The 14,018-nt window shown below is 38.6% G+C and overlaps 1 protein-coding gene across 5 annotated transcripts in view; it reads left to right on the forward strand.

The window, feature by feature from the left end:
• Nucleotides 1-14,018, forward strand: part of plekhg5a (pleckstrin homology domain containing, family G (with RhoGef domain) member 5a) — a 76,194-nt gene that overhangs the window by 51,062 nt on the left and 11,114 nt on the right. For 2 of the 5 annotated variants that reach the window (XM_056735227.1, XM_056735226.1), the window contains exons 3-8: nucleotides 5,373-5,514; nucleotides 5,890-5,989; nucleotides 6,621-6,681; nucleotides 6,929-7,020; nucleotides 7,149-7,285; nucleotides 7,659-7,819. In XM_056735227.1, the coding sequence (XP_056591205.1) occupies nucleotides 5,373-5,514; nucleotides 5,890-5,989; nucleotides 6,621-6,681; nucleotides 6,929-7,020; nucleotides 7,149-7,285; nucleotides 7,659-7,819 (693 nt within the window). Of the gene's footprint in view, nucleotides 1-369; nucleotides 641-5,259; nucleotides 5,288-5,372; nucleotides 5,515-5,889; nucleotides 5,990-6,620; nucleotides 6,682-6,928; nucleotides 7,021-7,148; nucleotides 7,286-7,658; nucleotides 7,820-9,440; nucleotides 9,829-14,018 lie in introns of those variants that run through there. The other 3 variants (XM_056735228.1, XM_056735229.1, XM_056735231.1) reach the window with 3 other exon arrangements.

Here is a 14,018-nt window from a genome sequence, read left to right on the forward strand (position 1 = left end):
TTCATACAATGGAAGTCAATGGGGGGCATGTGGTTTGTTTACCAACATTCTTCAAAATATCTTATTTTGTCTTCTGCAGAAGAAAGCAAGTCATACAGGTTTGAAATTAACTTAATGTTAGAAATATTGTCTGAAAAACCATCCTAGCCTATCAATAATACTGCACAAGAATTAATTTCTCTTAGGACTGAAGGTCCTGTTTTTGGGTTGTTATCCAATGAGAGATTGTATTAGAGAGAGATCTTTGTGTGTTTGTTTTTTTGTACAGTAGGTTGGGCACGGAAAAATCAGTGTGTGCGGGTGTGGCTGGGAAACTCTCACTTACGCTCTCTTCTAGACCTCTTTTAGTCTGTACACAGTACTATACACGGCTGTTCTCTCTATCTGAATCACCTAAACCAGATACACACAAACAGAGAGTATTCTAACAGGCTGTAAGAGAGGAAGGAAGCAGGGGAAGTGAAAGAGGGGAGAGCAAAAAAGTGGGGGCATTGGACGCTCAAAGGATCGGGTTGTCTCGAGACTCTCTGCTGTTCTCTGCCACTCTTGTATGGACTGCCGAGAAACCCAGACTGCGGGGGGAGAGAGAAAGGCGCACGCTCGGAGACTCGCACACACATGCGTGTGAAACCGGCATCAGGTGTGTGTCATGAATGCATTATTATTGCAGAGTTGTGGCTGAGACGGTTTTATGGTTGTTATGAAAGTCTCAGAGCCATGTGAAGTGGTGCGGATTTCTCCACAGATGTGCGAAAGGTTTCTGAGAAATAAGGCATATTCAGGCTGATGGGTTTGTGCTCTCTCTCTCTCTCTCTCTCTCTCTCTCTCTTTTGCTCAGGTTGTGTTAAACTGTACAAAAAAGGCTACTGTCTGTGTGCTTTCCTTCAATAGCTTTTTGTCTCCAGTTAGAAGTTGCATTGTGGGTCACTTAAATAACTTTTCCCTACGTAAACGTTCTGCGATGACCTTTAAATAAGGCGTGCACTGGTGTGAGATTGTATGACTTCTGCTCAGGTCCTGATAACAATCGTTGACTTTCCAGTCATCTCAAGACCCTTTGTAAGCTGTGGCACAAGGCGATCACAAGCTGCTTTTAATAATGTGCCTCTACATATTCTATGAAGGTCATGTGGGGCCACAGGGTCTTGTTATAGCCTACTGCTGAATTGTGTGGTGTATTATGATTTATTACCTTGGACACACAGACAAAACGCAGAGAAAATATATGAATGTAAGATGTTAGTGGTAGTGATTTGAGTTTGTTTTTATTTCATATTTTATTTCATATTTTTAAGTACATTTCATTTAATGCAATTGTAAGCTCTTGCATGAAATGCTGCCTGGTCTCTGCACTGTAAAACATGTATTGTAAAATACTTTATACATCTGTAAGATCTGTAAATAAATAAGAACTTTAAGTCATACAGCATACACTGTAAATTGCATTTAATATACATTTGCATGGTGAAAAAAACTGTATATAAAAGGTTATATACCCCTTTTTTATGGTTAAAACTGGCTGCTGTGGTTTCTTGTAAAAAGCAATAAACAACTTTAAAACATAAGAAGACTCATTTTGGTAGGCACAGGTATTAATGTATGTATTACCCATTAGGCAAAAGTAATATGCACATATAATAATGTAGATATTAACATACAGATATTTAGTGAATTTTACAGTTTGTTTATAGAGTCAGAGGTGCAATTGTCTGAAAGTATGACACAAACACAGTTTTGAAATCAATCTTAAAATTAGATTAAGACTTTTGCCTGGATTTCACAGATAGGGTCACATTTAAACTTACTGTATTTGGCAACAAAAAAATACCGTAACATTTAATACAGATGTGCATGTTTCAGAGAAAGGTTTGCTTGGTCATTAGCAAAGATTGGCATTTCATTTTCTTTACAAATTGCTGTTAATATTACGTTTAAAGAGTAGGTAGCATGAGATCATGAAAATGACATTTCATCCAGTCTGTTATGTTGCTGTGTTTGAAAGTAAGCTGTCTGCCAAGTTGTAAGTCCGTAGTTGAATAAATAAGTTATTTGCATGTTAAAATGGGAGTCGACTCTGTATCACACAAACGATACGTGGAATAGTTCACCTGCGTATCTACGTCACTACACATAGTCCCCGACTACGTTTTGCTGAGACTGCTGAGAAAATGTATCTCTCCTCCCCCAGACACTGTCGCTCGTTCGTGATGCGTGTGTATAATGTCTAGAACCTGTGTTCTACAGTGTGACACAGTCGTTCTTATTTCAACTACCAAAGGAAGAACGTCTGAAGGAAAAATGGTTACAATTCATTTTTCCAACGATACTAAAGGAGTATAACCCCAGGGTTTAACTGTGCGCGTTTCTTTTCACCAAACATTGGTTTAATAATCATTGCGCGTTCACTGCAGGATATGTCAAACGACGATCCTTGAAAGAGGGGGGAATACCAACTCTATTTTGACCTGTTAGCTCCACCGAATGACAAACTGTAAGGGTGTCTATTCATTTTTGTCTTAACTTCAAGAAATATTTTTGTACCTTATGTCTGTGTTTAGCTAATGCATATAACGCTAACATTAGCATGTACCGTTATTTCTGGGGTGTTACAGTTTGTTTATCTGGCTATTAACTTTGCATTTTGACACATTTGCTGCATGTGCATCTATATAGATATATTTGGGTGAAACTACAATAATTTTTCATAACGTTGACTTTCTGAAATGCTCTATGTACCATGACAATGCACAGTTACGACGAAATAATAGTATTACTAACGTATTAACAGTATTTTAAGAAAAAAAAAAATTTCATTTCATTGATGAGCAAAAGCATAACATGCATGTCACACAGGGAGTTTTTATGACAAGAGTTGTCACTTGCCACTGACAAACATCCTGCTCCAGTCGTGGTGGAGTTTGTTGTGGATTAGCGTCTTCTTCCTCGTCAGACTCGGGCTCAAATTGGTACAGTAAAATCGCCGCCATCTCTAGCTGATCATATAATATAAATGACATCCAACCACATGTAAACCGTAATCCTTTAATGATGGTAGGCATTCCATTTGCGAGAAATGATGAACGCGTTTGACCAATAACAACAGACTACACCATCTGACCAATCACATGACACAAGATTAGCAGGTAGGCGGGGCCTAGACCGATGAATCGTGGAACGAATCATTTGAGAGTCAGTCAAGAGGAAGGTATGAATAACTGCCTATTATTACAACATTATAGTGTTTAAACACATTGTATGTACATAAACTTGTTGTTGGACACTCCATAAACCAAAGTAGGGCCTAAAGAAACATATGCTAGGTACTTAAAATAATATTGCACATACCCCTTTTACAGAAGAATGAACCGGGTGCTGGTTCGGAGCCAGTGCTATTGTTGGTTGAGAGCTGGTTCCACTGGTTTGCTTCCACGGGTTGGAGAGCCACATGGGAGCGAGGTCATACGTCACTGACTACGTCTCATCTTTCCCAGCAACGTAAGCTCGGTAGCGCCAAACCTAAAACCCCATCAACAATGGCGGACGTTGCGTTGCTTGTGATGTTCATGGCTTTGCAAGCGTACATCTGCATCCAATCACGGCGAAACCAGTGTGTTTTTTGTATCGTGTCCATCGGGAATTGAATAAAAAAAATGGTGGTCAGTGTTTGTCCAGTGGTCACGGTAGCCCTGCCCCCAGCACCTGACGCAAGCAGTTCTTACTTTCTAGCCCAGCAACGTTTCGGTGCAAAATAAGAACCACTTTTCTGGTTCGGAACTGGTGGTTTGGATGTGGAAAGACAAAAAATAGATTTGGAACTAGGCTCTTGCTCCGAACCAGCACCGAAACTGCGCTGGTGGAAAAGGGCTAACAGTGGTTCTCTAACTGGGGACCATGGTCCCCTGTGAGGGCCCAGGATGGATCCAGGGGGCCACAGTTTTTTTTTGCCATTTAAGAAATGTATCATACATTTCGTACAATCAAACATCACAAAAATCAACCCAACCAAAAGAATTGAAGTTCCAGCATTATATAATAGAATATGTTTTTGGTTTCAATAAAATTCTACGGTTAAGCATAATTCTTTATTTGGGGGTCACAAAGTGTTGCACCCACACACAGAGGGGGCCTTACAACGAAATGTTTGAGAACCACTGATATAGCAAATTGGATGTCATATTGTCCTAGGTATTGTTTTAGCCATCAGGGTGCTTCCACTGGCTTTAATTCTTTTTACCGTACCTCATTACAAATGCATTTCAAGTAACAAGACAAAGAGAAACATGCGATTTTCCCCCCCATTTTTGGATAAGGTAACAGTTTGGCTTGGCAGTAGTCCTTAAGTATATAGCTTGAAATTTTGCCTATTGAGCAGCAATCGGGCTTCGCTCTTTTTAAAATCCTGCAAGCTTTATAAGGAAACTTACATAATATGTCATGATTGCTTATCTTCACATTTTCAGTCATCAAGATCATTTCTCAATATGTTGTTTTTGTGATTATATAACATCTAAACTCTGCCAGTTTTGTCTTCATTTGTTTGTTGGGGTTTGCTGGCACATGCCATGTCCGGCTTTCTAAGTTATTGAGGTTGAGAAAGTTTTTGGTCAGTCCGTCGCTGTGTAGCGTCCAGGAGGCGCATTTGTTTTGGCACTCTGAGAAAGGTCGGGTTGTGATATTTGAGTGGATTTCATATGATTGCGTGCTGGATTGAGACGGACCTCTAATTCAAGCCTCTGTGTGCCGATTCTGACATTCAATTTAAATTTAACCTTTGTTACTCACTGCATCTGAATGGTGGTGCTGGCAAGTTTGTGCTAAACCTGATGATCCATCATGACTTAAGAATGTTCCAATGAGCGTTTTGTGCACATGAATTAAGTAAGAAAACTCGCACAAAAGCTAAAAATAGTCAACATCACATTTGCATTTGATTAGTGACCTAGAAATAGTGCTTCGATAAATATTGGTATTCGCAACGTTGTGTCAATGCTTTTTTGGTTCATTTTTTTCTGAACCTAACATCGTTTGTTATCTGGTTTAAATGAAGAAGAAGTCTTAAATAAATGTACAACTTTTGAGAGGTGGCCAAAAATCATCTTTCATACGGGGAGTTTCACATGCTGCTGTGTTTGAGTTTAAGCTTCATCAGTTATAAAGCGCATCAAGAGAACAATCGAAGGAAGTGCATAAGTAGGAGGTCTTAATCCCTCTTTCTTCTATCTTTCCAAACTGCTTTTGTTTCCTGTCGCTGTTGCCGCAGTTCTCGTCATTTCTATTGATACACACAGTTAGGTGTAATTCAACCAGCTATTCGATTTTGCCAAGAGTGGTGTTTGCAATTTTTCTATATTTCTTTATGATTTCTGCTTCAGGTTTGTCATCATCCTTCGTGTCAAGACCTTAGAGACGGCAGTCCACTCCACCTCTGTGAGTCATGTGACTCAAGCTGCCACCCCGTCGCCCAGGACGGCATGCTTTTTGACAGGCACCCGCGATTTGACCTGCAGCCACAAGGTAAAGCCATTTTTTTAATGATGATGATGATTATTTATTCTTGCTTTGCACTTTTCCGTCACCTAGAATTGTTTTATTTGAAAATATTCAGAAGTGTCAAAATGTTAGAAGTGTTTTAAAGTGGCACCTTTAGCTTTCCAAAATCACGCCTTTAAAAAAATATCAAACAAATATATACAAACATAAAACAGATAAAAATTACACAAAATGTATATCATGAAGTCAAATAAGAAAGAAGAATCACAAATCTTGAATATGGGTGAAAATATATGCCCTCAGGGCCTAAATGACTCTTAACTCACAGTGTGTGGTGTTTGATTATTATTACCAGCTCCTGGCAGGATGTTAGTGTTATATCACTTCCTGTCCCCACAGGTTCCATCCTGGCCCGGAACGTGTCCACTCGTTCCTGTCCGCCTCGCACCGGCCCCCCCTCAGACATGGAGGATGGAGAGGAGGGGTGCTCTGACCTAGGGTCAGTTTTTTCACTGTTCTATCTCCATTCTTCCATCCATTATGGGCACAATCGGGCTCGTACTTTCCAGTGGCGTCATTCGCTGGAGAACATCTGGGATTTGACGATCAAATCGCTTTAGGAAATGGAAAAATGAAACGGGGAGTGTAAATCTGAACAAGCTGTGTCTTGATGAGCTTGAGATGAATGGGTACAATACTTAGGAGTTGGTTTAGTTTACAACATGATTTGCTTATTATGGATTAGTTCACGCAAAAGACGTTTATGTCATCATTTACTCACCCTCACTCACCACACCTTTCAAACCCAAATGACTGTTTTACATGGAACACAGCATTTTTATGAACTTAGATGTTGCTGTAAACTCTTCTATATTCAAAGTCTTCTTAAGCCATACAGTAGATTTGTGTATAGAACAGGCTAATACAAGTCTGTCTACCTCTCCTAGACAAATTAATCTGCTCTTTTCAATGATTTAGTAGGTTTGATTCACAAAATTTGTCTACATTTCTTCTTTGTGTTACATGCAAAAAGGAAAGCCAGACAGTCTCAGAACAGCGTTTTTTTTTCAAGAATATTTTTAAGTGTGTATAAGCTTGTGGTAATAACAATTTTATGCTTTTTTTCTCAGGGATCGCAGAAGTGGAGGAATGAAACTTGTAAGGAAGAAAACCAGACGCAGACACACAGATGTAAGAAAAGAATTTGCGTTCTTATTTTACTTTGTACCACTTCTCAAGTCGGAGCAAGAACGAGAAGAGATTCATTTTTGACTCGATTCTGAGTCATGGTTCTTTTCCCGTGTCCATTTCTGATGGTTTAGTCATAGTCTCTATCAGTTATCCGTAATCATGTCCATTCATGGATTTGGCTCGATACACCAGCTGTAACTTGCATGCCCTAAAGCATACAATGACTTTACACAACTGTCTCTTTCAGGACCCTAGCAAGGAGTGCTTCACACTTAAGTTTGACCTCGATATTGATGTCAGCATGGAGATTGTTCCAGCGGTGAAGAAGAAAACTTTAAGGTGATTGCGTTTTTTAACCCCTAAGGGGTGCCATGAACAAACTGCAGGGAGGCTCAAGCATTTATACTGACCAGTAATGCACATCCAAACCATCTATTAAAATGTAACTGTGTTGATTTGCATTTCAGAGAAGTCCTTGGAGCTGTGTTTGAGAGGAAAGGCGTTGAGCTGTCACGTGTCAACCTGTTTTTAGATCAGTCCAACACGCCGCTTTCACTGGGATTTGAAGCCTACCGCTTTGGTGGCCACTACCTCAGAGTACGAGGTATATCCGCTTGCTTTTATCATTGTAGTTTGTAGTCAGCACACACAATACTCAGTCTGTTGGCTATAAATGAAGTTTAAAGGGATATTACCCACCAAAAGAATCTGTGATCATTTACTTTCAGTCAAGTTGCAGATGTGTCTGCTTATAGAACATTGCAGAGGTATACATAGTGCAATGTAAACATAATTCAATTTTAAATTAAATACCAAAAAATCTTTAGTCTATATGTATATACTGTATACTGCATTTAAATTGAAGTATATTGCACATTATAAACCAAGTCTTTTGAAATATAACGATGTGAATGTGAAACAGATTTGAAGTTCTTTTACACATTTAGTGACTGAACATATATATTGTGTGCGTGTAGCTCGTCCAGGAGAGGAGCTGAAGGTGGAGAGATGTGTAAAGGACCCTCGTTCACTCAGTTTGCCCATCATGAGATCCTCTCACACTCACAATTTCTCTGGTCAGTTAGCCGAGCACGGCTCCCTGGGACGCAGAGAGGCTGCGGACCTCCTCGTTGGCCTGGTACGTTTCTGTATTTTCTAGCTCTAATTCTCTCTGTTTTGTTACCTTTCCTCTATCTCTCTATTTAATTTTCTCTATCTAATATTCTCTACCTCTATCTCTCTATTACAATTTCTTTTTTGGAAATGGGCAATGAGACTTTTTGTGCATTCATGTCTCCCACACATAAATGCAAAAAGAATTCCTCAGTCATTATATTTTACTACATGCTGTCAACCCCGTGACCGCAATCACAGAATGACTAACATTCTTTACAGAATCATTTTTGCGGGAACATGTCATGCCACTGGTCAATTTTTTTGTTTTAACTCTTCCTTAAAGAAAAAGTGCATCATTTCTGTGCCAGCAGCAGCAATAAAACAGAATTGTGAAAATAATTATGTGTTTCCAACATGTTTTAAACAAACTTTCCATCTGCAATTGCTCCGACAAACAGATTCCCCAAACGCCGCACACCACTGGTTAAACCATAATGAAATGAATAAAGAAATGATACACTTCACCTTGAAAGATCACAAGGTTTATTAAAGGACAGTTTAATATCATATCAGAGACACCTTCAGGGTTTGAGTTTGTTTGAATATAGGGATGTGTCTCGGAAATCCTGATGGCGCTTGCCAAGTGAATCGACTTTCACATAGCCAGCGTGTGCCAGCTTGAGCGTTCAAGTTCAAAATACAAAGAAACCTTCCTTATAAAGTAAACACGTATGTTTTTTCTGTAGCACATTTACTGAATGAAATCTAAGACGTGTGTTTTCTGTATTCAGCTGACGTTACCGTGAGTTTGTGTGAAACACAACAATATCAAACAGGAGCAAAGGTCAATGCTCACAAGATAATATTTCCTTGTGACTGTTGCCTGCTTTCTGCTCCATCAGCAGTTCACTGGGGAACAAGGTTAACCAACTTCACCCTGGATGTCCCTTGTGGAAAATTCAGGGGAATTTATGTTGTAAACTAGTTTTTATAGATTTTTCTCAGCAAAAACAATCTCATGGATACCTCCGAATAAAATGAGGAAATATTTGGCTTCTTGTAAAGAATAAGCCATGATTCAGCTAGCAGTGATGTGATGTGATGTGTAACTAAGACAGGTGTAATAACTGATACAGTATAAACTGTACGGTGTAAGCATGTCAAATGTATGCTGGGCCATAACCGGTCATGCTTGCATAACTAGCCATAAAGGTGATATGCAAGCCATAGAAGGGAGATAAGATAGTGCCTTGCCGTCTGTTAGGGCTGTGGAGAAAGGCAGTTGTGTCTCACCTGAAAGGAAGCACAGAGCTGACCAGAGCGAGTTCTTCGCTCCACCTCCCATACACTGGCACTGAGGTCAAAGGGCACAACAGGAGCAGAAGAATATCAACGTGAGGAACAACAAAGAAAAAGTCTGTGTCATTTTGGATGATTTGAAGGTGGATTTGAAAGAATAGGCTCATCCGGTGCGGTCGTGTTTTCAAGGGATAATTCTTCATCCATGCAGACGATACCAAATCTAAAATTACAGAGAAGTGGATTTAACAAGTGTCATGGTGTCTTACTTTTTTTATTTTATTTAGATAGAATCCATATTTTATATTAGGAATCCTATTTGTACCTTTCCACTTGTTAAACACTGTGAAGGTTTGCCAATTCGTTTGATCTTCAAAATCCAGAGCCTCATCTGGAACCGTTCCATCTGGACCATTAAGGTCTTACAGACTCTTGCATGGTAGATCAACCTGTGCCAGCGTGGAAATGCTGAACTTCCGTCAGAGGACCTGGAATGTTCCCGGCTTGTCCGTTTTGCCGGAGGTGCCTGGTGGAATGCTGATTCACTACAGTCCTCTGAATGAGCCTCCTCGGCTTTATGCCCCCCGGCGTCAAGCCACGGGGCTGGTGGCTGCCCGTGTGCAACGCTTTGAAGCGGAGGGTACGCCGCATCCTGTCCCCGTCTCTCTGGGGACACCAACTCCTCCTAATAGCCCTTTGTATGTGTTGGAAGATACCACAAAAGAGATAAAGGTATTGCTGCATTTTGCAGGTCTATTTTATTTATCGGTCTGTCAAATATAAAATATTGCAATATTAATCTTTGTTAGCGTGATCTCAACCAGAAAACCAAGGAGTTGTCACATGAGTGCAGTTTAGATGATGCAGTATTGTACACACAGTCTTTATTTAACATTATTTATAGATCTTAATTGTTTATTTTACGTTTCTTTTTACATATTTAGTAATTATTTGCTTATCATTATGTAATAATTTGCGAGGAAACCGAAACCTAAATGATCTCTCTGTTACAGTATCTCTTATGGTATCATATGAGTTGAACAGGGTTGGGAACAGAGATTTCTGAGTTAATGTGTTACTATACAAAAGCACCAGGAAAATTGGACACTTTTGCACTTTTGAGTGTTTCCTTATTTCCGTGTGTAAAATGTCTCATATGACATATGATATAAACATATTCTTCAGTACACTGTACCCCAGTAAGATTAAAGGGATAGTTCACCCAAAAATAAAAATTCTGTCATTATTTATTCTCTCTCATGTAGTTTCAAACCTTCCTTTGTGAAACACAAATTAAGATTTTTTGAGGAATGTCTCGGTGGTTTTGTGTCCATACAATGGAAGTCAATGATGCCAATGTCACTTGTTTGTTTACCAACAGTCTTCAGTATCTTATTTTATTTTCTGCTGAAGAAAGTCGTACATGTTTGAAATTACCTAAAGGATGAGAAATTGATGAAGACTTTTTGTTTTTGAGATGAACCATCTGTTTACATAGAGAGATGTGTCTTAATGGAGTCTGACTTTTTGTATATGATCTCAGTGTTTTGAAGTGTTTAGAGAGACCCACTCTTCAAAATGCAAATCAGGTCGTAATGTTGTTGCCAGTTCCTAATTAGTCACAGTTACTTAAGTTACCTTTGGGTTTGGCACAAAGTAAAGAACTGTGTGCAGTACCTAAGAAGACAACACACCGATTGTGTGCTGTATTAACAGTATTACTTTATGCATTCTGATCATCTTTTAATAAATACTTTTATTCGATGCACCAACAAGTCTAACCTAATGTATACAATCCTTTAACCAAGTGGATTTTAGATGCAATTTTGAAAAAGCTGCAATTTGTTACTTATATAATATGAGCCTAAATCAGTTGAGCACTACTTAAAAAATGTGTACAAAACATTCTGCATATCTCAATCCCATTCACGAAGTTAAGCCTTTATTAAGGTTTATAAATTGAGCTGTCGGGTATGATTTTACATAAAATGTCAGCCCACGCACAGCAGATATGTAACCTAACGTAACTTGCAAAAGAGATGGTGATAGAAAGGGCAATACTTCAGATCGCAGCTTTAAAAATTCCACATTTTCCACAATCCAAATTTGTAGTGATCATTCGCTGTCAAATTCAGTTCCAGATAAAGGTTAAAGGGATTGGAAATTTAAAGGGGTATGAAATTTTGCAGCATCTAGTGATGAGGTTAGGAATTGCAACCAATGGCTCACTCCACCCTTCACCCCTCTCTAGAAGCACTACGGCAACTCACACACAGTGTTGTGTGTAACAGTTACCGTAATAAGTTACCGTTATTTAATTACCCCCCCTTGAAAAAGTAAAGTAAGTTATTACACTTAATCTCTCTAGTTTAATTAGTTATTTCTGATGTAATTGAGCTAAATACTGTGTAATATATTCAATAGTGGAAATTACATCAAAATTATAAGTCTTTTTTTTAAAATGTATGCTTTAATGTATCATTCTCACATTTGTTTACTTTGGTCAGTTAATTAGAATAATTTATCTAGTCATTTATTATTTATTTAAATCAATTAAAAGAGCTGTTTCATGTCTATCTTTGAATAATTTTCAATCAACATTGATAGGGTATAGAACGGAATTAGTAATAAGTAATTAAGTACTTTTTGGAGAGAGTCATTTGTACAGTAATCGTATTACACTTAGACTGTTGAATATGTAATAAGTAACTAGTAATTAATTACTTTTTAAGAGCAACTTAACCAACACTGCTGACACAAGACAAACAAGTCACGTTTTCACTTCTTTGCCGAAGGAGATAATTACGAAACATGCTCTATAGAGCAGTTTGTCTGTTTAGGGCTACTGTACAAACAACATGACGAATTCCATGTAAGGGCACCCGCTGTGTATGTAGAAAGAAATAAATCATTCTAAGGTAATATAAACATAACGCTTCATTATGCAAGGTCTTTACACACCTCGGAAGACATAGTTATATTGCATTATTATCAACAGATCCTCCAAAAAAATTTACATTAGAAAAAAATCATGTTTTTTTTGTTGTGGATTCCAATTACTATCAACCAAACTGCAGTTGGTTTGTTTTGATTTAATACATAATAACTAATAAATACATCTAACTAACACAATAAAAACATTGTAACATAATGAAAAACATGATTCCATTCTTCATTTTTAAGTTCTCTCATTTTGGAACCAAATTCTTCATATATACAGTAAGTGATTAAGGGGTTCCACTAATGCATTATGCCTCATCTGCCTTAACAACAGATGTGCATCATAAACACTGTTCTGCAGTCAGCTCATGGCACTGGCTCAGAGCTGTTCATTTCAAAGCCAACCTCCGAATAGCTGCTTTAAGATCAGTCGTTTGAGGTAGCAAATGTAGCTCCTCCCCCTCCTTCCCTGCCCCTGCTCCTTTCCCCTCTCTTCCTGTTCACACAATAGGAGGGCAGGATTCTGCAGTTACTATGACACCCGGCCAGCCCTCCTCAGCAATGCAGCGGGCTTCTGTTCAATCTCCTTCAGGTTCACGCACATATACACACAAGCCGAGCAGCCTGTGGAAGTGGATTTGAATGCGCCAGTCCATTTGTGCTCCTTTAAGGGTGTGCAACGTCAATGTAGCATTTGTAAGGCCTCAGATAGTCCAAGAGGGAAGCAGGTTGCAGGAGGTACATTTAAGAAGCAGCATGGGCCTGGCTTTCTTTTGATGCCGTGCAATGTTGTATACTGCTGTGGAAATGCCTCTGACATCTACGGTGAGCTTATTATTGCTTGTCTTCTCTGTCTGATGCTGTGTGCCTGGAGACATAAATATTTTTGAACCAGATATGAATGTACAGTGAGCATCTGTCTTGGGATTGGTGTGAAAAAATGTTGGCTGAAATTAATGCGGTGTCTTAATTAGCTGTTTTTATTATCAAGCTATACGTCTACCATTGATAATATTTGTAATATATGTAATGGTTTAACATTTGATGTTAAATGTTTTATGTTTATGTATTGGCTTCCAGGTGGAACATTTTTCAGAGGTGGATTTTTCACAGCATAGTCTTGAATGTCTCAATTATGTTTAAGTCTGAGTATTATCCATGTTGTTTCTCCTCAAATTGCTCAGGAAAAACAAGACACTAAGAAGACCAAGTATGCAGTTGTGTAAATAATATACATCATATGAATGTGTTATATATTTATTGTCAGATTCACTTGAAATTTTACACCATAGATAGAAAGACAGAGAGATAGATAGAGAGAGACTTAAGCTCCTTTGAAATGTTGTGACTTCTGGTGATTTGAAGGCGTCTTGGCAAATCTGAGTACGGCTTGAGACATTCTTGAGATCATTTCTAAAAGGAAGATGCATGCCCATAAGACAAATGTTAATTTTCTATTTGTTTAGAAACTGAGACATTAAACGTTTTGTGACTTTACTATCCTATTAGCCTTTCATAGAGAAATGACAATTGGAATTTTCAATTATTCTGTTATAGCAGACGAGCCACAATATGCTTTTTTGGCTTGTGTGGGTATACATGCCCTCAGAGAGGAACTAGTTAAACAAATGAGTCAAACAGGTTCTCCGGTTGAGCATAGAGCGGGACAGTGTCAGCCTTGTCACCCTTGAAGGATGATTTTAATGAGTTTCTTGCAGCCTAGGTGTGCGGTTAAATGCTTTAGAGACCATGGATTGATGTTTTTTGTTCTGAGGTCAATTCTGGTGTGAACTATTCATTGACATTGATTTGGGAATCTCTTTCTCCAGAATCTGTTTGCTGGTTTGATTTTGGCTTCAAAAATGGCAAAGAACTAGCTGACATGCTAAAAAAGTTTAACTGGCTATGCAGCAGTGAAATGGTTTTCGTCTTTCTAATTAAACCAATTTTGGTCACCAGGAGCAATGAAAATTCCGTACAGC

This window comes from Triplophysa dalaica, chromosome 21 (assembly GCF_015846415.1).
Source record: "Triplophysa dalaica isolate WHDGS20190420 chromosome 21, ASM1584641v1, whole genome shotgun sequence".
Lineage (NCBI taxonomy): Eukaryota > Metazoa > Chordata > Actinopteri > Cypriniformes > Nemacheilidae > Triplophysa > Triplophysa dalaica.